General features: G+C 28.6%; 1 protein-coding gene across 1 annotated transcript in view; it reads left to right on the plus strand.

Annotated features, from left to right (window-relative positions):
• LOC117182201 (phosphoinositide 3-kinase adapter protein 1) overlaps positions 1–23,561 on the plus strand; it is a 187,806-nt gene that overhangs the window by 32,153 nt on the left and 132,092 nt on the right. The window contains exons 2-3 of the mRNA XM_033375263.1: positions 7,598–7,638; positions 17,333–18,217. Of these exons, the coding sequence (XP_033231154.1) occupies positions 7,629–7,638; positions 17,333–18,217 (895 nt within the window). The 5' untranslated portion in view covers positions 7,598–7,628. The remainder of the gene's footprint in view (positions 1–7,597; positions 7,639–17,332; positions 18,218–23,561) is intronic.

Consider the following 23,561-nt stretch of genomic DNA (forward strand, 5'->3'; position numbering starts at 1 on the left):
TTTCAACAAAATCAACAAAATTCAGCTTAGGTTAGAAATCCTCATGGTCGAGAGTCGAGATAGCAGTGTCTATACGATTCGTTAGATGGCGCGCAGGGCGGGCAGGAACGGTAGGTTTCGGTAAAGATACGCCGGGAAGAAACTCGAATTTTCGGCCGAGATAGGAAGAAAAAGAATTCTTCGCTCCTAATTTAATATTCTAAAATCGTTTAACCGTTTCTAAAATTTCGTATAAAATCAGGAATTTCATATTCATTGAAAAAGTTTCCTCAGAGGTTCAAAAAGTACATCCCGCTTTCACAGGGAGGGGGGGGGGTGTTCCAGATCACGAAAATTATTTATTTTGTTTAAAAATTCTATTATTTGGTTGATAACTCAACTATTTTTTTTGAAAATTCGCTGTTTTTAGTCCACAATTAATTTTCTAAGCTGAAAAAACTAATCCAGTCTTTGCTGGAAATTGATTGTTCTAAGTTGAAAATTCAACTATTTCTTTAAAAATTAGTTTTTTTTTTGCTGAAAATAAGTTGATTGAACTTTAAATATATATTATCGATTTGGTTTAAAATTTAACTATTTAGTTCATATTTCAACTATTTGGTTCGAACAGTAACTTTTTGGTTGAAAATTCAACAATTTGGATTACATTTTTCCCCCTGGGAAATAAAAATTTTTTCATGGTTGCAAAATTATGGTAAATCTTTTGGTAGAAATGTGATGTTTGTTGTTTAAAAGTGCAACTGTTTGGTTAAAAATTAACCTGTTTTCGATAAGGATTACATTTATTTGTTGAACATTTTTTTAATTTATGGTTCATCGTTTTATTTGAAAATCCAATTATTTTGTTAAAAATGCTACTACTTTGTTAAAAAATTATCTTTTTGGTCGAAATTTTAAATATTTTTTGAACATTCATCCATTTTTAGTTGACAATTAATTTTCTTAACTAAAATTTTTACTAATCCATTTTTGGCAGAAAATCGTTCTTAGTTGAAAATTCAACTATTTAGTTAAAAAATTTTTTTTGATTTGCTAAAAATAGATTTTTGGAACCTTTAATTTAATTATTCCATTTTTTGTTTGAAAATTGATATTTTTGATTGAAAATTCAACTATTTGATTGAAAATTAACTTTTTGGTTTAAAATTCATATTTTCTGCTGAAAAAATCATCTGCTTTGTTGAAAATTCAAATTTTTCGGTTAGAAATGAACTTTTTTGTTAAAAATCCAACTGTTTTGCAGCAAATTTTTTGGATCGAAAAATTCACTATTTTGTTGCAAATTCATTCTTTTTTTGGTTAATGATTAATTTTCTTAACTGAAAATTTAACTAATCCATTTTTGATTGAAATTTTCTTAGTTTATTGTTCTTATCTTAGCTTCATATTTTTTTTTGGTTGAAAGTTGCACTTCTTTGTAAAATATTCATTTTATTGATCGAAGATTGATTTATTTTCTTAAAAATTTCGTCTACTCTAAGTATGCCGGTATTGGTTGAAAATTTATCGTTTTTACATAAAAATTCACCTATGAGGTTCAAAAATTATGTATTTTGTTCTGAATTCATGTTTTTTTGGTAGAAAATCAATCTACTTGATTAAAAATTCAACTGTAATTGATTTATAATTTAACTGCTTTTATTAAACATTATTTTTTTAGTTAAAGATCCATCTCATATATTCAAAATTCTTCTTTATTTTGAAAATCAATTTTTTGAACAGTAAATTAAACTATAGCATTTTTGACTGAAAATTATGGGATTAAACGAACTTGCCTGTAAGTAAAGGTCTACCCTGATTGTATGAGACACTTCTTTCGAAATGATCAACCTGTAGTACCTTCACTTATCACCAACTTCGCCACGTATTTTAAAGCATCCAATGAAGAAACAGCATTGCCCCTACTGTTCCCTTCGTCTGTGTGCTAGGTCTAGCTATGTCATTATTTTGAAGCTTCGCCGAAATTCTGTTTGGGTTTTGAGAATTTTTCTTGAATTAGGAATTTTAAGGGTGGGAGTGATCATTTCGGAAGAAGCGTCTCATACAATTAGGATAGACCTTCACTTATAGGTAAGTTCTTTTAATCCCATAATTGTATTTCGCGCTTCTTCCTCCATGATCAACCTGTAGATGTTCAAAGCATATATTTCGGCGTTCAATAAAGAGATGGTTCCAAGTATGTTTCATATTAACCAATTCTTTATTATATGTATGTATCTTTAAACATTAACAAAATTTATAAAGTTTATTTGATTATTTATGTAATACGGTTTTAGCAAAGGCACTTTTATCTCTAGTTAATTCTAAATTGTAAAATTTTGTGAAAACTTTAGAGTTTTCTGTCCAGCCTGCTGTTTTACGCACTGTGTCAAGATCTAGGCCATTTCTACTGGCCGCTGAAGTTGATGCGTGTCGCGTTGAATGAGTTGAAAAGACTTCCGTGTCTATTCTGCTGTCTTTCAAGGAATATTTGACCCAACGACTTAAGGTCTGTGTCGTCACAGCTTTGTGTGGCTTTTTAATCGAAATGAAGAGTGTTCTGTTTCCTTCACGCATTACTCTCGATTTTTCTAAATAAACGCACAATGTAGAAGCTACGCAAACTTTTTCTTCTTGATGAAAGTATGGCAAAACTAAACACGGCTGTTTTCTATTAGGTCTCGATGTTTTTACACGGTCTCGTATTTTAATTTCGAAACCATCTTCAATTTGTCTAATATTATCAATTTTTATTCATACAAAAGTTTGCATTCGATGACCTGTAACTAGCGCAAGCAGACATATAAGCTTCTTTACTAATCGTCGCATAAAAAGTTCCTCATTTGAGGGTAAAGACGCAAAATGTGTGAGTACAATTTTTGGATCTCAAGTCGACTCGTATTTTGGTTTTGATGGTCGTAAATTAGAAATTCCTCTGAAGAACCATATCATTCTAGAATCTTTGGCCATGTCAAGCCCTACTAGTAACGATATAGCTGATCTATAGCCGTTTATTGAGCTGTGTGCTGCTCCTTTATCAAATAATTGTGTTAAAAAAATCAAAACATCTGAGACAGCACCTAAATATGGGTTCAAGTTATTTTCTGCGCAGAAATTCCACCATTTCTTAAAACAAGACTCGTACTGTTTGAATGATGATTCCGTTAATGATGAGATGGTGATTTCCATCGAAGCTTGTGGTATTCCCCTTAACTCGAATGCTCTCCTGACAAGATTCCGGCCACCAGGGTAACTTTCGCCCAAAATGTATCTTGCTTTCTGGCAGAGACAAAAACATTATTTTTAGCTTTTATTTTTACAAGTTTTGAGTCAAGCATGGCTTTGAATAAGGGGTACCAAGGCTGTGATGGCCATTCTGGTACCACTACGATACCCGAAGCATTTTCACTTCGAATCTTTTGTAAAACTTTTAGAATTATTGCATAAGGAGGAACGCGTAGAAAAATACGTTTTTCCACGGAACAGTGAACGCGTCTACTGCTATGGCGTCCGGATCTTTCTTCCACGACACATATCTTTTGCATTTTGAATTTTCCCTACTCACGAAGAGATCTATTTCTGGCTGGCCAAGTACTGTAATTATTTTTTCAAATGTCTGTTATGATAGCTCAACTTCAGTATTTGGTTTTAAGCGACGAGACTCTGTGTCAGCTGTTTTGTTCATAGCTGACGAGATGTACGTTGCATAAATCCAAATTCCTCTTTCTTCACACCATTTCCATATAGTCCTTGAAATTTTATTCAAATTTTCGTATTGAACTCCCCCCACTCTATTCACATAAGAGATAGCCGTAGTGTTATCGATGTGAAGCAGTACTTGACACTCTCGGTGTTTTTCTGCAAAACTCTTCAAACCGAAGTAAGCTGCTAGGAGTTCTAGTTGATTTATATGTTTTGACTTTTCATTCTGTTTCCAATGTCCATTTAGTTGTCATTATTATTTGACAACACTAGAAATTTTTGTCTTTCAGAAGCTTTGGTATAGGCCCACCCGTAGTTTACTGCCGGACAACAAGACACTAACGTCCCTACTAATCTGGCAAAGTCCCTGATACGCACGTTTTGATTAAGGCTTATTTTTTCAATTATCGATTTTATTTTATTCTTTTTTGTTTTCGGTAACTCAACTATCATTTTTTGGGAATTTTAATCGAACCCCAAGTACCTACAAGTCTGGGCTGGAATCAACTGACTCTTTTATATTAATTATAAAGCCTAGTTCTTGTAACTTTGATATTGTTATCGTTATATTCTTGGTGCATTCCGCATAAGAATTCCCTAGCAGTAACAAAAAATTTATGTAAACTAACGGATAAAAAACCTATTTGTATTTGTATTTTTGTAAAGGCATTAGGTGCTGTACACAGCCTGAACGGTAAACAAGTAAATTCATATGTTTTCCCTTCAAAGATAAATCGTAAGAATTTGCGATGTGATTTGTGGACTGAAACTAAATAATAGGCGTCTTGAAGATCCAAGGTAGCCATAAAACTATCAGGACTTATAATTTTTGTCACTGTTCTGCTATCTTCGAGTTTGAAGTGATTCGTTGAAATGAACTTATTGAATGAGTTAAGATTAATAATTAATCTAAACGTTCCATCTGGTTTTTCCCTTAAAAATATATTCGAAATGAACTGGCCTTCGACAGGCTGGCATTCAACAATCGCTCTTTTTTGCAATAAAGTTGCAATTAATAGCGAAATCTGAGGTATCTCCTCACGTGACTAATCTCTTTCACTTCGGGTGTTGATTCGAGTGAGGGTTGTTTGAGTATCGAGGGGTATAGTGCTGGTTGTTCCTCGGCACCTCATGATTCTTGGGATATCGTTGACCCTGTTTCTGCCCGACCGACGTTCACGCTCGTGAACGGGGTGGGACTTTCGAGATTTTTGGTTGATTGCCTGATAATCTGCGGTTTCCACCTTTCAATTCTTTGCATGAAGTTTCCATTATTTTTGCTGACTTTAGAACTTCTTGCAAATTATTCCCAAATAAAAATTCCCCAATGGTGCTTGCTTGAAGAGTGTCCTTGAAAGAGTTGTCGGGCATGTTTGCCAACAGTAAAGTCCTTCGAATGATGGATTCATCGTATTAGAGATCCGCGAGGAGTCTGCTTACTTCTCCTAAGTTTTCAAGGGTTTGCTTTTCAGCCGCTGACCTATCTGTTTTTGTGGATATAAGAGAAACGACCTTTCCCACGACTGCCAATGAAGCTGATATCTTATTTTTTTCGCAATTATACGAGAATCTCTTTTAATTACTGCTTCTTTGTCCTTTGAAATGATTTTTATCTCTGCATTTAGTTTCGGAGGATCTATCAATGTGAGATTTTCTGGAAGAGGATATTTTTGCAAAATATTCGTTTTTTCCTCCGTAGGTAGACCTTGTTTTAAAATGTATTTTTAAAATGTATCTAATTTTCTATCCTCGCAGACTCTATTTCCTAATAAATGAAGAACTTCCTCATCCAGATGATATTATTTTGGAACGGACTGTCCCACTTCTTAAACATTCTCTTCAATTTCATTTGAGAGGTGTGAATCAGATAAGTTACTGTTATCACCTGGAAAGGAAAAAATGTTGTAGAAAATTTTGCTCCCAGATTAGTGTCTGATGGACGCAGTACAACCACGTTTATAGGTTAAAACCTTTCGATAATTGTAGCTTAGAGCCTGCAATATTTGTAAACCAATCTATCAAAAACCCCTAGAGGTAAGAGTCCCTCTTAATGAATTTGGGTAAGAGCCATGTGCAATGTGACTCCCGTCATTATTTACTTACGTAGGCACAGGCGAGCCCGTAGGTTTGCTATGAGGTTAGAGCCTCTCAAGCGTTTTTTTTATTTTTTTTTTCAAGTTCGAGCCTCTCACGCATTTGGAGGTTAAAGCCTCCAGAATCTTTGTGTCAGAACTGCTACGAGGTTAGAGCCTCTGAAGACTGACTTCATTATATCGCTTTTAATTCAACACTTCCAGGTTAAAGCCTGCAAAACGTGACTTGGCAACACCGCTTACAGTGAATTTTTCTCAGGTTAGGGCCTGCAAAACGTGACTTGGCAACGCCACTCACGGTAAATGGGTTTCAGGCTAGAGCCTGCAGGGCGTTACTTGGCAACGCCGCTTATACTAAATGTTTTTAGGTTAGAGCCTCCAAAGCATGGCCCGCAACGAGGCTTTAAAGTTCAAGTCAAAAAAACACTCCTACGTTCTCCAACCACCTGCTTAGAAAAAACCAAATTCAATGAATCGCACCTACCTTGACTATCTGTGAAATTCAGCTCGAATGATTCATTTCATAGCGTCGGCGTTCGCGATCCCTTTTCTCTCTCGTCTTTCGTTTGCGTTTTAGCTTTTTTAAGAGTCTCCGCAGCCGATATTCTTCCTCGTCCGTCGAAGAAGTGTTATCATTGCTAGAATATGTCCTTTTTCTCTCCATCGAATAACTTCTTTAAACTTTATTCACGAAAAAAACCCTAGCGACGTGGCTCGATTGGCACGAAGCGAAAGAATGACGTAACCAGATCTAGCACACAGGCGACGTGAACACAAGGGGCAATGCTGTTTCTTCATTGGATGCTTTAAAATACGTGGCGAAATTGGTGATAAGTGGAGGTACTACATACAGGTTGATCATGGAGGAAGAAGGGCGAAATACAATTGAATTTTTTTGTCTAAAATTTAACATTATTCAAAATAAAACCAGTTAAAAATTATAAAAAATCATTTATTTTAATAATGATGTTATATTTTTTCGTAACTAATTTTTCGATTGTTTAAACAATTTCTATCAGTACAATAATTTATTTTTTTCAAAAAATCGTGAAAATAGTATTTTCTTTTAGTAATGGCACAATTAATTGAGATTGTGAATATTTTCTGCTTGAGAAATTTTTCAATTATCTAAACAATTTTCATTTCTAAACAACTTTTTTTAAATTTAAAATCGTAAAAAGTTCGTATTTGTATTTTTGGCTGGAAAATTAAACAATTTCGTAGGAAATTAAACCATTTGGTTGAAAACTAACTTTTTTGTTGAAATTTCCAATTTTAATTGAAAATTAAAATATTTGGTTAAGAATTAAATTATTTTTATACAAATTTAAATATGTGACAAAAAAAAATTTTTTGTTCAGAAATCATATTTTCGGATTGAAAATTAATTTTTTTACTATTTAATTCTTTGGTTGAAGTTTTAACTTTTTGCTGACATTTTTTTCTATGAAAATTAATATTTTTATCTAAAGATTTATTGATTCCATTTTCTGTTGGAAATTATACATGGTGATGATACAAGGTCAACTTCATATTATTTTTTAAATATAATTCCCCATTTTTTGCGAAATTTTCCATACATTATTTTTGAAAAAATTAACTTTAAGAGGAATTTTCGAGCTTTGTAAAGTTAAAGTAAACTAAAGTAAATTAAAGTAAATTTCCAATTTTTTTTCTACGAAATTTTATGGAAAATTTCCGAAATATTAGGGTTCTTACCTTCCCAAGAAATTAATGAAATAAAAATTTGGACTACTCTGTTTAACATTCGAATTATTTTGACTGTTAATTTATATTCTTTAAAGAATTTTTATTTTTTGCAGACTGTTGTTGATTCTTGACGAGGAGAGCATCATGGCTGTCGGTAAGTTTTTTCTTTTTTTACTTTAAGTCGTTGTCAATACGGTATCCGCACTCACGTATAAATTGCATCGTCTATATTCAAAACACGTACCCCTGTGTATAATCACACGTGTTTGTATCGCACCATCAACTAGCTACTGCAACAAGCTCCTTCATCCGTAAATCTTTTCACTCAAAGATAAACATACTTTAGTACCTGTTATTCTGAAGTAGCTTTACACCATAACCTTTCAACATTGCTTTTATGTTCTATTCGCAACAAAAAAAATTAGACGCTTTTTAGATCTTCAGGGTGGTCGCGAAACATTTTCAAAATTCCCTCAACTTTCCCTGATTTTTCCATGAATAATTTTCCATTTTTTCTGACTAATTATATTTAATGTCCAACATCTTGTGATATTTTAAATATAAATTTTGCTATGAATGGAATAAAAAAATCGACTCTGGGAAGCTCATCAGCTGGGATGATTGCTTAAGAAATTGATGTCGTGTGGCGGAGTGGTCTTGCGGAACGAAAGTCTTGCTTCGATAAGCAACATTTTAATCATTCAATTTCTAGCCCTAAAAGTGACTAATGCACTTTAATAGTATTGCCAATCAGGGTTGTGACTTAACCGGGAAACCGGGAAATAATAAGGAAATTTATTGACCTGGGAAAAATCTGGAAACGACCGGTAATCGAATTAAAAAACCGCGAATTTACTTCTAATCATCACAAATTTCAAATGTTTATTATTTTAATAATTTAAAATATAATTTCACTTAAAACAGGGAATTTTTTTTAAGAATTAAAACGGGGATTTAGAACAAAGGAGTTTCAAAAATCCATTCCAACTCCAAATTTGTCAGAATTTTAAATTTTCTTCTTCCAAATTCTAGAAAAAGAGAGTACTTCAAGTAGATTTTAGAGTAGGAGTAGTATTTCGACGAGCAAATATTTCTGAATTATAATATAAGTTTTTTTTTTTTAACTAATTATGTTTAAAAACTCTTTGTTAAAAATTAATTTTGTTGTTGGAGGATTCGTGATTTTAATTCAAAATTCATCTCTTACTGAAAATGTAACTGCTTTGTTGCAAATTAATTTTTCGACTAAAAATTTAACTTCCAGTAAAAAATTTTACTATTTGTCTGAAATTCGATTTTTTTTTGGTTAACAATTAGATTTTTAACGAAAAAATCAACTATTCTATTTTTGGTTTAAATTTAATCTTTTTTGGATAAAAATTCCACTATTAGTTTGAAAATTTATATTTTTCATTTGAAAATTAAATTTGTTTAAATTTGTGTAATTTGCGGAAAATTCTTATTTTTTGTCGAAAATTAATCTTATTGGTTTAAAGTTAATTTCTTAAACTGAAAATTTATTATCGTTCCACTTTGGATGGAAAATTGACCTTTTCTAGTTCAAAATTTGACAATTTGGATGAAAATATGTCTTTTTAAATGTAAAATACATTTATTTCGTACAAAATTCACGTTTTTTTTTTTTAATTACTTTTTAGGTAGAAAATCGACTTTTTAGTAGAAAATGATTTTTTTTTTCATTTGAAGTTAATCTTATTGTTTAAAAATTCTTCTTTTCGGTTGTTAATTCAAGTTTTTCATAAAAATTCATCTTTCAGGTTAGAAATAGATATACATGGTTATTTCAATATTCATAAGTTTAGATGAAAATTCATCTATTTTATTCAAATTTCCACTATTCCAGTTGCATATTCATAATTTTATTTGAAAATCTATTTATTTAATATTTTTTAGACTATTCTGTTAAAAGATATTTAGAATGAACTTCATAATTTAAATAAATGTTTGCGTTTTACAACAAATATGAATATGTTACTTTTCGTTGACCCGGATAATTGAAAAAGTTAATCAGGGAATGACCGGAAATTTGAAATTTCCCGCCGAATTGCCACCCTTCTAATGTTCTTTTAAATTTAAAAGAATTCGATTCATCAGGTTTCAAAACAATTCAAGTTACTTCCAAATGAATTGTACAAAATAATAGAAAAATTCTATTAATTTGCGTAAAATTTGAATGAATTTAGACTTTTAGATGAATTTAAGGGTACGTGATAGTCTGTCACGTGTCCAATAATTACATTTTATTATATTTAGCGGCTTTATAGTTTTAAAAAATCAATATATTGGGCACAAATTTTGGAAAATGGTTCAAAATACATAAGGGCTTGTCTTTCTGGACCATTTGAGTTTTTCTTTTGTTTAAGTAATGGAATTTTATTCATTGTCTTTTAGCTAGGGCTCTGAAGCCCTATTCTCAGTTACGTTCCAAATAAAAAATGAATAAAATTTCACTGTTTAAACAAAATTAAATCTTAAATAAGCCATACAGTCGTGCCCTTATATATTTGGAATAATTTCAGACCATTTTAAGACAATATATAAATTGTTTACATTATAAAGCCGCCAAATATAAGCCTTGTAGTTGGTCACGTGACACTTGTATATGCCCTCAAGGGTAATCAGCTTAATTCGATAAAAAATTTTAAAATTCAGGACGAATTAAAAATAAATATTCTAAAATCTTTCAAAATCATTAAAATACCTTCAAATTATTTAAATTCATTAACCAGTTTTTGGGATCCTCTATAATCTTTCAAACTCTTTTGAATTCCCTTGAAATTTTTTTGAACTCTTTAAAGTGCATTAGAATTCTTTTAAATATCCTAAAATCTTTAAAACTTTAAAATTCTTTCAAATTTTTAAATCAATTAAAAATTCCGTAAAATATTTTTAAATGTCGTACAATATTTTTAATATTTCGAAATCTCTTGTCATCTCTTGAAATCTCTTCAAATATTGTATGGCTCCTGCAAATTCCTTGGAATTTTCAAAAATATCCTAAAATAATTCAAATTTCGAAACTTTGAACTTGACATTTTTTTAAACTCTTAAAAATGCATTGGACTTTTTTTAAATACCTTAAAATCTTTTTAAATTCTTGCACATTTTTTAAATCAATTGAAAATTCTGTGAAATATTTTTAAATGTCCTACAATATTTTAAATATTTTTAAAATATCTTAAAATTTAGTAAACCTCTTGGAAATTCCTTGTCTTTATTCAAAATAGGCTAAAATCTTACAAATCCTTTGGAATCACTTCAAATTACTGAAATCTATCAAAAATGTCCAAAGAAATTCCAAATCCTTTAAAATCTTTCGAATTCCCTTGCAAATTTTTAAATGTACTAAAAATGCATTCAAATTTTTTTAAAGATACTAGAATATTTAGAATTCTTTTAAATCCCTTTAAATTATTAAAATTAATTAAAAACACTTTGAGATCTTTTCAATTTTTTAAAATCGTAAAATAATCGTTTATACCTTGAAATATTTAAAAATCTTGAAATCATACGAAAGCTTTCATTTCTTGTGAATAAACATTTATAATATTTTCTGAAATCTTGGTAAATTTATTCCATATATTCTGAAAATCTAGAAAATTTTATTTTTATTTTATATTTTTATTTTAAGTCTCATCAAATTTTTCAAAACTTTGGACATTTCTTTAAAATGTTTCAATCTCTTTAAAATGTCTTGGAATCTTTCAAAATTCCCTAGAATGTTTAAAATTCTTCAAAATATTTTTAAATACCTTGAAATTTTGTAAGGTTTCGAATATGTCTTTCAATTTTAAAGAATAGCCTAACATCTGTAAAATCCTTTCAAATTATTGAAATCTAATACAAATTCCTTAAAATCCTGTAAAATGACCTAAAATCTTTTAAGATCTCATAAAAATATTGAAATATAATTTTAAAATTGTAGTTTTTTAAAATCCTTAAATTCTTAAAACTTGTTTAATCTTTTGAAAACCCTTTAATCTTTGAAAAGATCTTAAAAACGCTTTGACTTAAAAAAAATCCTACCAATCTTTAAAAGCTTGTCAAATCCCTTCAAACTATTGAAATCTAATAGCATTTGAAATATTTTCAAACTCCTTGAATTATTTCAAAGGTCTTGAATATTTCTTGTAAATTTTTAAAATACCCTAAAATATTTAAAGTCTTTTGAAGTCCTTTCCAATTATTGGAATTTAATAAAAATGTTTTAGAAGGCTTTAAAATGTTTCAAAATCTCTACAAATTATTGAAATAGATTAAAAATGACTTGAAATATTTTTAAAAGCCTTTAAAATATATTAAATCCTTTAAAATCTTTCGAAATTCCTTGAATCATTTTAAATAGCTTTTAGCTATTATTTATTTGTATTAAAAAGAATAATTTAAATTCAATAAAAATAAAATTAATAATAATAAAGTTCTTACATAATAGATTTTTATTTATCCATTTTTAGAGAGACACTTGTAATATCGCGCGCGCCAAGACGTGCGCTTTATATTCTGCCTTCTAATGAATTCTAACGCCTCATTTAACATTTTCTTATATAATATTCATTAAAAATATTTGTCTTTTTAATCATAATAATTTATTAATTTTATATTAAATTTTTCTATTATTATATTTTATTTCTTTATTTTCAAATAGAAATAATTTCAGCTGAGAATTTTTTTTAAGGTTTGATTTCCCGTAAAATATTACGAAATTCGATATTTTTATAAGTTCATGTAATATAATCCATTTCATGGAAAGGATCTCCATCCTTCAGTAAGGCGACTCCACTGTGATCGTTCGCTCTGGGCGTGAGAAACCCCTGTCGATTTCTTTCCTTTATCGACTTTCAATTGGTTATGAAATGGTACAACCCTCCTTTAAATTTTTTTCTCATAAATTCATCTCTTTTCTCAGAAAAAATCAAAATTAATGACTGTAAATAACTTCAAACTGCAAAATTGGTTTATTTGAGTAAAACGGATCCTTTTTTATTTGTTTTAATAATATTAATACATATAGTATAAAAAATATTTTATTTTAGTGAAATACGTCTTAGATATTTGTCTTAAAATAAATCAATGTATGTATTACAAAGCAAAATAATCCTTAAAATTGGAAAATAATAAATATTAATATAAATATAAAAAAATATACAAATAAAAATAAAGTGGGCTTGAAAGAACTCTGACGATATTTTTTTAATTTTGAAACATTCAGCGGACACTTTGATACCAAAATAAATAATGTATAGGGTAGATATTTAAAAAAAATTTCTTGGACTTTTTTTAGCCCAAAATTTGTTATAAATAATGATAAAAACAAATCTAAACTTTAAAAACTATTTAACTATTGTAAATTATTGTGAAAATATATTAGGAAAAATCAATACCTTCCTTGATAAACGAAAAAAAACTGTAAGCCATTCCAATTTTTTTGAAGAAAATCAATTTTTTAAAGTGTATTCACTACACGCAAAAATTTGGAACTATTTTGTTTCAAAAATTCTATTTTTTTTTTTAAAGAATTAATAAAAAAGTCGTGAAAATCGAAATCTACTATTTTTTATCCCATTTATGTTGCATTTGAAAGCCAATTAACAAGTTGAAAATTATGTAAAAAAGATTAAAAAATTAATTTAAAAATTAACATCAATGTTTATTTAAATTATTATTATTTAGTTTATAAATGATCAAAATTAATATTTATTTGTTGCTGACTTCCTAGTCATAATTTTTGGTTGAAAAATCAACAGTTTTTGTTTCGCCTTTTTGAATTTAAAATTTAACAACCTGGAGGTCTTATGTTCTTTTTTAGTTGATAATTTATTTTATTTTTAAAATAAATTTTATGTTTTTTTATTAAAACTGCAACTTTTGGGTTAAAATTAATCGGCATCGGAAAAAATTATTGTTGATGATTCGCTTTTTTTCTCGGTTAAAAATACATTTTTTAACTACTTCATTTTTGATAAATTTATCTTTTTTATTTGAAAATTAAACTAATTGGTTCAAAATTCATGTATTTGATTAAAAATTCTACTTTTTAATCAAAAATGAATTCTCTTGGTTAAAAATGTAGTATTTTGTTAATAATTCAATTTTTTGTAGAGATTAGTTCTTTTGGTTAAATTTAACTATTTGGTTAAAGGTTATCGATTTGGTATATATATTTTGTTAAAAGTTCGACTTTTTTGGTTGAAAAATAATCCACTTGGTTAAAAATTCAAGTATTTTGTTGAAGATTCATGTATTTTGTTGACAATTCAACTTTTCGATAGAAATTAATCTGCTTGGTTGAAAATTTAACTATTTAGTTAAAATTTTTTGTCTTTTGTTAAAAATTCCTCTTTTTGGTAGAAAATAAATTTTCCGTTTGTTTAAAAATGTCACTGTTCGAATAAAAATTAATCTGGTTTACTTGAGAATTCAAATCCTTTAGGGAAAATTTTTATTTTTTGGTTAAATTCAGCTTTTTCTGCTTTAAAATTAAAATTATTTTTGTTTTTAAGTATTAACTATTACATTTTTGGTAGAAAATTTATCTTTTGAGGAAGAAAATTCAACTCATTGGTTAGGAGTTGAACTACTTTTAAAATATTTTTAAAATAAATATTTATAATTTTAATGAATATATATTCTCTTCGCTTGAAAACTGAATTAATTGATTGAAAATTATTTTTTGGTTTGATAATTTAACTATTTTTTGAAAATTCAACTTTTTGGGTAAAACGTTATCTTTTTTGTTTAGAATTAAAATACTTTGTAAAAAAATTTAGCTTCAAAATTCAGCTATTTGGTAGGAAAAAAGTTATTTTTTAAAGTAAAATTCAAGTATCCCGTTTTTGGTTAAAAAGTGATCTTTTTACCTTAAAAATTAAATTCTTTAGTACCCAAATAATGAAATTTGTTGAAAATTCAAATATTTGGTTAAAAATTCTTCCTTTTTAGTAAAAAATTATCTTCTTGGTTGAAAATTCAACAATTTAGTTTATTTTTAAGATTTCTGAATTATAATATAAATTTTTTTACATCTTTCGTTGGGAATTTACCTTTTTTTTGAAAATTTTACTATTTGTGTTTAAAAGTTCTTTTATTAAAAAATAATTTTTTTTTTTGGTTGGAAGATTCAACATTTTAATTGAAAATTCATCTCTTTTTGCCAATGTAACTACTTCGCTGAAAATCAATTACCGATTAAAATTTAACTATTTTTCTGAATGTCCTAGTTTTTAATTAAGATGTACATTTTTAGCTGAAAATTCAACTATTCGATTTTTTGTTGAAATTTGATTTTTTTGGATGAAAATTTAACTATCAGTTCAAAATTGATATTATTTATTTAAAAATTAAAATATTTTTCCTAAATTTATCTATTTTGTCAAGAATTAGTATTTTTTAATAGAAAATTAATGTTTTTGTTTTAAAATTAATTTCGCAACTGAAAATGAAACTTTTTGGTTAAAAATTCAACTGTTTTGTTGGGTTTTACCGAATTTGTTAGAAAATTCGTTATTGAAAATTGAAAATTACTTTTTTCAATGAAAATAAAGTGTTCCAATTTTGGCTACAAATTGATCTTTTTTACTTACAAAATTTGTCCATTTGGTAGTTAAAATTGAATGTACTTTGTTGAAAAAAGTCCTTTTTAGTAAAAGATTATCCTTCTAGGTTAAAAATTGATCTATTTTGTTGAGAATTCGTCTTATTTACTAGAAAACTGATCGTTTTGGTTGATAATTCAATCACTTGGTTCAAAATTGAACTGCTTTATTGAAAGCTCCTTTTTTTCCCTCAAAATTAAAAAATTTTTTTTTTGACCATTTTTCTCGTTACAGATTTTTAAAAAATTTCTGAATTAAGAATACAACCATGTGGTTGAAAGTTAAACTAATTTGATAATTTTAGAAAACCTTGGATATGACCGGAATAGTTTGAAACAAATAGTCCTAAATCTCAAAAAATGATACCCTCTCTCTCTGTTTCAAATAGCGACACGAACAACTTGATTCCCTTATGTTAATTCCAATCATGATTCCCAATCCCCACCACTTTTTCATTTTCTCCAAATCGCGGTTCCCTCGAATTCGTCGATTGGGACGTGGTGGTGCATTTCCGGTGCAGGACTTCTCGGCTTTCCTCTCAAAGTCTCAAGTACAGGGTGGCGGTGTGTGGTGATAGAGGAAAGAGGGGGAACAATGCAACATCCGGTCCCTTCTCTCCCACCCTATTCTTTATTAGGTCGCGTGTATCGTCCCATAACGCCCTGTCGCATCTCGACTTTCAGCTCTTCCAGTCTCAAATGCGATCTCAGGTGGTTCTCGTCGGTGATCGAGATCCAGATCGTATCACGTGACACCCAAAGAAATCCTACCTCTTCTCATCTTATCCTTCCGTTCAAAGAGCCCCGGGAATAAAGACCCAAAAATCTTCAAAATATTTACAAAATTAGTGAAGATCTTTGAGAAGCTTGTTGTGACATCCACTGGATTACATAAAGTGATAAGAGATAATGCAGATTATTTCGGAAAACAATTTGACTTTGGTGGCGAAAGAAAACTCTGTGTTCGGATTGTGTCCCAGTTGAATCTTGAACTTGGAGAGCTGCAAGGTCGCGTCAATAGACTTATTTGATTCCTCAATCTTCAGCTATGATACCTTCAACTGATCTACGAACTTATAGTAAAGCAATTTTAGTTATTGTCGTTGAGATGAAAATCTTAAGATCATCTTCAACTCATCTGTAATCTCATCTTTAAATGATCTTCGAACTGATAGCAAACCAATTCCAGTTATTGACATCAAGATAAGTTGTTGAGGATTAGATAGATCTTCTGAATCGAGATCTAATTCATTAGCATTCTTCGGAAAACAAATTAACTTTAGTAGTGAAACAAAACTCTGTGTTAGGAATTTGTCTCAGTGGATTACTGAACCTGAACAATCTTCTGAGCACCTCAGCAAAATTGTTCTTTAATCGAATCTTCAGCTATGGTATCTTTAACTCATCTACAAACTGATAGTAAATCAATTTTATGCATCGTCACAAAGATAGGTCGGTGAGGATTACGTCAATCTTCTGAATTGTTCTCTGATTCATTAGCATTCTTCGGAAAACAAATTAACATTAGTAGTGAAACAAAACTCTGTGTTAGGAATGTGTCTCAGTTGATTACTGAACCTGATCAATTTGCTGAGCACATCAAAAAAATTGTTCTTTAATCAAATCTTCAGCTATGATATCATTAACTCACCTATAAACTGATAGTAAATCAATTTCAGGTATTGTCTTCAACATAACTTGGTGAGGATTAGATCAATCTTCTGAATTAAGATCTGATTCATTAGCATTCTTCGTAAAACAACTTGACTTTGATAGTGGAACAAAACTCTGCGTAAGGATTGTGTCTGAGCTGAACTTGAAAATGTTTCTCGTCACGTCAAAAGAATTGTTCTTCGATCGAATCTTCAGCTATGATACCTCTTACTTATCTATGAATCGATATTAAACCAATTTTAGTTATTTTCATCAAGATAAATTGATGAAGATTAGATTGATAAGTTGAGATCTGGTTTATTAGCATTCTATGTTTTCAAACCTAAGTACCTCTTGAATTGGATTAATACATCTGGACCAACTCTCTTCAGGTGAAGGTCTCTAGTAGAGATAAGTACACAATAGGTGCTGATAAGATGAGAACAGGTGGAAATAATTAGTTGCCGATAAATGTAGAACAGCTTTAGCTAAGTCATGATTGTATACAGATCCCACTGATCACACTAATAAAATGATTCCATAATCGCACCCTGATCAGTGAGTTTTTAACGTATGTTTACAGACAACCCTTCGTACTTCTCGCTCTCCAGCGAGGGTACATCAGCAACCCTCGAGTCTGCTGGACCATCTTCTCTGAACTCTGGATTGACCTCAAGAGGATTCAGCTCCTTCTTTCGTCGAAGACAATATAAAATGGGATCGACCTCATCAGCTAGCATCACTTCAAATTCAACAACTAGCACTTTGATGCATCACGACAGCAACAGAAACAGTACATGCGGTTTATCTGCTCCATCAACACCCACTGAAGAAAGAGTCCCAATGTTGTCTCGCCAAGACAGTAATAATGGGAGTCAGAAGATTAGTTTTAGGAATCTCTTTAGGTCAGTTAGTGTAAATGTGGAGCATGAAAGAACTCAGCAGTTTCTGAAAGGTGATCCTCGGCCTTCGGATGTTGCTCCACCATCACCTTATTTGCCCCACAGATCTCACTCTCATTCGGAAAAGGACAGAAGAAGACCCAGAAGAAGAAGAATTCTCAAATCGGCTAGTGAACTTTTGTGTAACGATATGGTGTATTGTGGACTTCCGGGCGAGGATGTGGTTGATGGAAGAGGAGTGGATGAAGATGACGATGATGATGATTCGGGGGAAGTGTTTCTTGGAGTGGATGATGCAAGGTATTACAACTTGTCAGCTACACTCCCGATTCCTGGGTCTGCTTCTGATAGAAGAAGACACTCGATTGGAACATTTTTGACCAAGGAGCGTGGTGTAAATAATGGTGGAACTAGTGTGTGTTTTGGAAGAAAAAAGAACCAAGAACCGGAAATCTTGGTGGAACCAAGTGTCATGGCACCGCCGATTCCTACCGCTGGAAGTGAGGTGAAGAAACGACGTACCAGTTCGAAATCGAGACGGAGGAGACACAGGAATGCGGCAAAGGGTGAGTTTTTTAAAATGATTTTTTTGGGTTTCTTATTTGGGCCTTATGTTTTTAGGGTCTTATATTTCTGTTCTTATTTTTAGGACCACCCTGATGAAAAAATGTTATGGAAAAATTAATATAGTCCTGCAATTATTTTCCTATGTTTTCGTGATTGTAGGAAATTTATTATAGATAATTATTTTGTAGAAAATGATTATAGGCTATCAGCATTGAAATAAATATTCTTAAAGTAATGGAGAAATTAATGTAAAAAGTAGACAAACTGCAAGGAAATAATTACTATTTTAGAACACAAATATTCTATTATGGAAGTATAGAAAAATAGTACATTTTCTTGATACATTTAAAATCTCTTGAAATTTCATTTAAATTCATGAAAATTATTTAAAATCTCTTAGAATCCATAGGATTCCTTTAAATTTCATTATTCATTTATATTCCAAAAAATCCCTTAGAATCTTTCGAAATTCTACAACAATCTTCGAGATTCCCTTTAAATTTTACTTTTTAAATCGTGTAGGATCCCTTAAAATCCATGGAAATGTTTGAAAATCTTTAAAATCCCTGAAATCATTAGAAAATCTCTGATATGTTTCGCAAATTTTTGAAATGATTGAATTCATTTTAAATCCCGTGGAACCCTTTAAAAAACTGAAAATATTCCAAATCCGGTAAAATTCATTAGAATCTTTGAAAATCATATAATATTATTAAAATAAGTAAAAGTTATTTAAAACCCCTTGAATATGAATTAAATTAAACTTATTCATTTTTCTCTTTTAAAAACCCACTAAAATCCCTCGAAATCTTTAAAATCCTTGGAAATACAATAAAATCCTTTAAATCTTGTCAAATTTGTCGAAACATCCTAAAATCACTTGAAAGTTTTGAAATTGCTAGGATCGAAATTCCTTAAAATCTCTAGAAATCCTACCAAACTCTTTTGAAATCCCTGGAAATTTTAGTAATCTCTTACATTTCTTTAGAATAAAACAAAACTTAAAATCTTTAAAATTTGTTAAACTCATTCTTATCCCTTGAAATTTTTTAAATCAATAGGTAATTGCTTGAAATTTAAATTAATTTTGTTTGACAAAGTTCTCTAGAAATCAATCGCAAGGAACATTTCGAAATATTTTAAATTATGTAAAATCCTTTAAATATTTTAAAATCATAAAAATTTATTTAAATAAGTCAAAATTATTTGAAATTCTTAGATCATAAATTAAGTTAAACTCATTTATAAAATTTCTAAAAAAAAGCTCGATTAAATCCCTGAAAATCCTTGAATCCTTTGAAATTTCATTATTCATTTATATTCCAAAAAATCCCCTAAAATCTTTGGATATTGTACAACAATCTTTGAGATTCCCTTGAAATTGTACTTTGGGATCCCTTACAAAATCCATGAAAATGTTATGAAATCCTTAAAATCCCTGAAATCATTAGAAAACCACTGATATGTTTGGCAATTTTTGAAATTATTGCATTAATTATAAATCCCATGAAATTTCGTAGAAATATGTGTACATCTCTTGAAATCACATAATATACCTTGATAGGTTTGGTAATCTTTGAAATCATTCGAAATTACGTGAAATTACATGAAAATATTGATACATTTATTGAAAATCATTTAAATGACTTTAAATTGGTTGAAATAATTTTTGTATTCTGCCTGAAAATCCTTTGAAATCCCTGGTATGTTTGACAATCCTTAAAATATTTGGGTTTATTTGGAATCCCAATTAAATTCCGTGGAAATGATCAATCTCTTGAAACCCATTGAAATCCCTTAAAATTAGCTGAAATATTTTGAAATCCCATAAGATACCCTTAAAGGTTTGGCAATCTTTGAAACCATTGAAATCAATGGAAATCCCGTAAAATTATGTGGAAATATTTATTAATCTATTAAAAATCATGGAAATTGCGTAAAATTAATTGAAATATTAATAAATCTTTTGAAATCCTATAAAATCCACGAATATGTTTGACAATCTTGGAAATCACTGAAGTCATTTAAAACCTCTTGAAATGTTTGGATATATTTAAAAATGTTTTGTAATCCCATAAAATCCCCTTATATATTTGGCAATCTTGAAAATCATTTTAACTCTCGTGAAATTTTGTGAAAATATTTGTAAATCTCTTAAAAACCATTAAAATCCCTTGAAATTATTTAAAATATTTTGAAATCTGTAAAAATCTTTTTAAATCCCTAATATATTTCGCAATCCTGAAAATCATTGAAATCCTGTGGAATTTGTATGCAATCTGAGATAATGGATTAAAATCCGTGGAAATTCTCTGGAATTCGTTTAAGGTCCTGAAAATCCGCTGATGTATTTAAAATATTTAAAGACTTTTGAATTCTTGTAAAGTGCCTTAAAATCTGAAAAAATCTGTGAAATCCCATGGAATTATTTGGAATATAGTTGCTTCAACATTTTGCAATTTGGTTGAAAATTGAACAACTTTGACAGAAATTCACTTTTTTTTATATTTCTTTTATTGAAAAAAAATTTTTAATTGAAAATTTATCTATTCCATTTTCAGTTGAAGATGGATATTCTTTATTTGCAATTTCAACTATTGAAAATTCAGTTATTTTTTTGAATATTCATGTTTTTTTTTTTAAGAAAACTTAGCTTTCTGGAGAAAAATACATTTTTTGGGTTAAAAATTCAACAAGTTGTTTCACACCAGCTTTATTAAAATTTTATTCTTTTCGTCAGTGATGCATAATTTTAGAGGCAAAATCATATGCTTAGTTGGAATTTTTCTAAATTATTTTCATATAATAATTTATAATAAATAGAAATAAAACAAATATAAATGTAATAATAAATATAATAAAAACGATAAAATAAAATATAAAAAGTACAAAATAAAAATAATAATTTTTTTTAATTGAAAACTCAACTTTTGATTGAAAATTCATTTTTTTTATTTAAAATTTTACTAGTTGCGTGTACACTTTACTGTTTGGCTGAAGATTTAGCAGCTTTTATAAAAATTAGGTTTTTTTTTGTTTGAATATTTCTTTTGTGGAAAATTTATTTTCTTGATGGAAATTTATCTATTCCATTTTTCATTGAAAATTGATATTTTGATTTGCAAATTCAACTATGTAGTTGAAAATTCAGTTATTTTGTTGAAAATTCATCTTTTTTAAAAGGAAAATAATCTTTGTGGAGGAATATACATTTTTTTAATTTGAAAATTCAACAAGTAGGTTAAGAATTAAACTGCTTTATTAAAGTTGTACTCTTTTGGCCAGTGATTTATAATTATTTTGGTTGCAAATTTATCTGTTTGGACACGTGTTTGTTTGCACTTTGAAGTATTTAGTTGTAGAAAATTCGTTTTTGTTTTGTTGAAAATAAATTTTTTCTAATTATTTGCATTTAATGACAATTATTATCTATGTAAAATTATTAATATAAAAAATGTTAAAAAATAATACTTAGTATAATACTATTTTTTTCAATTTGGAACTGGTTAATTTATAAAAATATTACAAATTTAATTAATTTCTAAAAGTTATCAAACGTTATTTTAAACCTCCTTCTTATGAATTTATAAGGTGAGTTTCTCCTTCAATTAATGAGACCGACAGTTTTTATAACGTTTGGTAATTAATTAAATTTATAATATTTTTATGAATTAACCAGTTCCAAAATATCTTTATTTCGTTGTGCTTACAAAAAAACAATTTCGCTTTATTTGCGTCTCCATAACAATTAATTTATCAATCAACGTAAAAAATTTGGTTCTCTACATTTACATCTACAACAACTAAATTATTTTTTTACTATAAAATTATATCCATCCATGAATCAATATAAATGAAAAAAACATTTGAGCACTTTTTCTGGTTTACAAAGTCATCAGTAAAAAATTTCGTTCATTTGAACGTTCGGAATTTCAAGCACATATTTTTTCTGACCCTGTAGCTAATTTCACCATCAACATCCAAGTATTCTTTAACTGTGGTTCAATACAAGTCATATCTTAAACAATATAAAATAATAATAATAATCTTTTTTAGTTAAAAATTCAACTTTTTCTTTAAAAATCCCGTTATTTTGTTGAAAAATCATCTTTTTGGTTAAATTCAACTGTTTATTGTTTATAATTGAAATCTTTTTTTGGTTGAAATATCAAATATTACATTTTTGGCAGAGAATTCATCTTTTTTTTTTATTGAAAATTTTACTAGTTGCTTGAACCTTTTACTACTTGGATTAAACTTTAAAGTTGAACTACTTTGTTAAAATTAAGTTTTTGTTTGAATATTTCTTTTGTTGAAAATTAATTTTGTTAATAAAAAATTTATCTATTCCATTTTTTGTTGAAAATTTCGAATTTTTATTTGCAAATTTAACTAATGAGTTGAAAAATTTAATTATTTTGATGTAATATCTTTTTTTTTTTTGAAAAAAATAATCTTCTTGGAGGAATATATATATTGAAAATTAAATTAACAGAAGAGGAAAATTTTTAACGAAATACATACATTCGTAACTGTGTATTTCATTTTCACCCAATAAAATTAATTTTCTACCATAAAAGATGAATTTTTAATAAAATGCATACATTTCTAAGCGAATAGTTGAATTTTTAACAAAATGCATACATTTTATAACCAAGAAAATTAATTTTCTACAAGAAAAGACAAATTTTTAACATTATACTTCGATTTTTAATTACATAGTTGAATTTTCAACTAATTTGCTATTCATTTTCTTAAACAAAAGTCGAATTTAATAACAAAGAACCTAAATTTTCGAATAAATATTTTGAACAATGGAAGTGATGTGGGTCCAAATTTTATTTTATTTCATGTTTATATTTTTTCTTTTCTAAAATTGTCTGACTAAAGAGTTGAATTTTGAAGCCAAAAAGAAGAATTTTCTATAATACAGTTAAAATTGTATCCAGAGAATATGAATTTTTAACAGAAAAGTTCATTCACAACCAATCAATTGAGTTTTATGTAAATTTTTAAGTTTCTAGTTTAAAAAATTAATTTAAAAAAAAGGATTTTTCAACTAAATTTATGAATCTTCGACCAAAAAAAATGAACTTTTTATAAAGCAGTTCAACTTTCAACCAAGAAGTTGAAGTCTCAATGTGCCTGAAGTTCTGAATTTTCATATGAGCACTAACCCTGGTTCGCCAAACTCATCAGTAAAAAATTTCGTTCATTTAAACGTTCAGAACTGCAGCTAAATTTGGTTGAAATTGGAAATATTTTGTTGCTGAAAATTTCTTTTTGCATTGTTCCAAATTTTATAATCCAGAAAATACTAAAATAATTACGATAAAAGTATAA

The sequence above is a fragment of the Belonocnema kinseyi genome, chromosome 10 (assembly GCF_010883055.1).
Source record: "Belonocnema kinseyi isolate 2016_QV_RU_SX_M_011 chromosome 10, B_treatae_v1, whole genome shotgun sequence".
NCBI classification, from domain to species: domain Eukaryota; kingdom Metazoa; phylum Arthropoda; class Insecta; order Hymenoptera; family Cynipidae; genus Belonocnema; species Belonocnema kinseyi.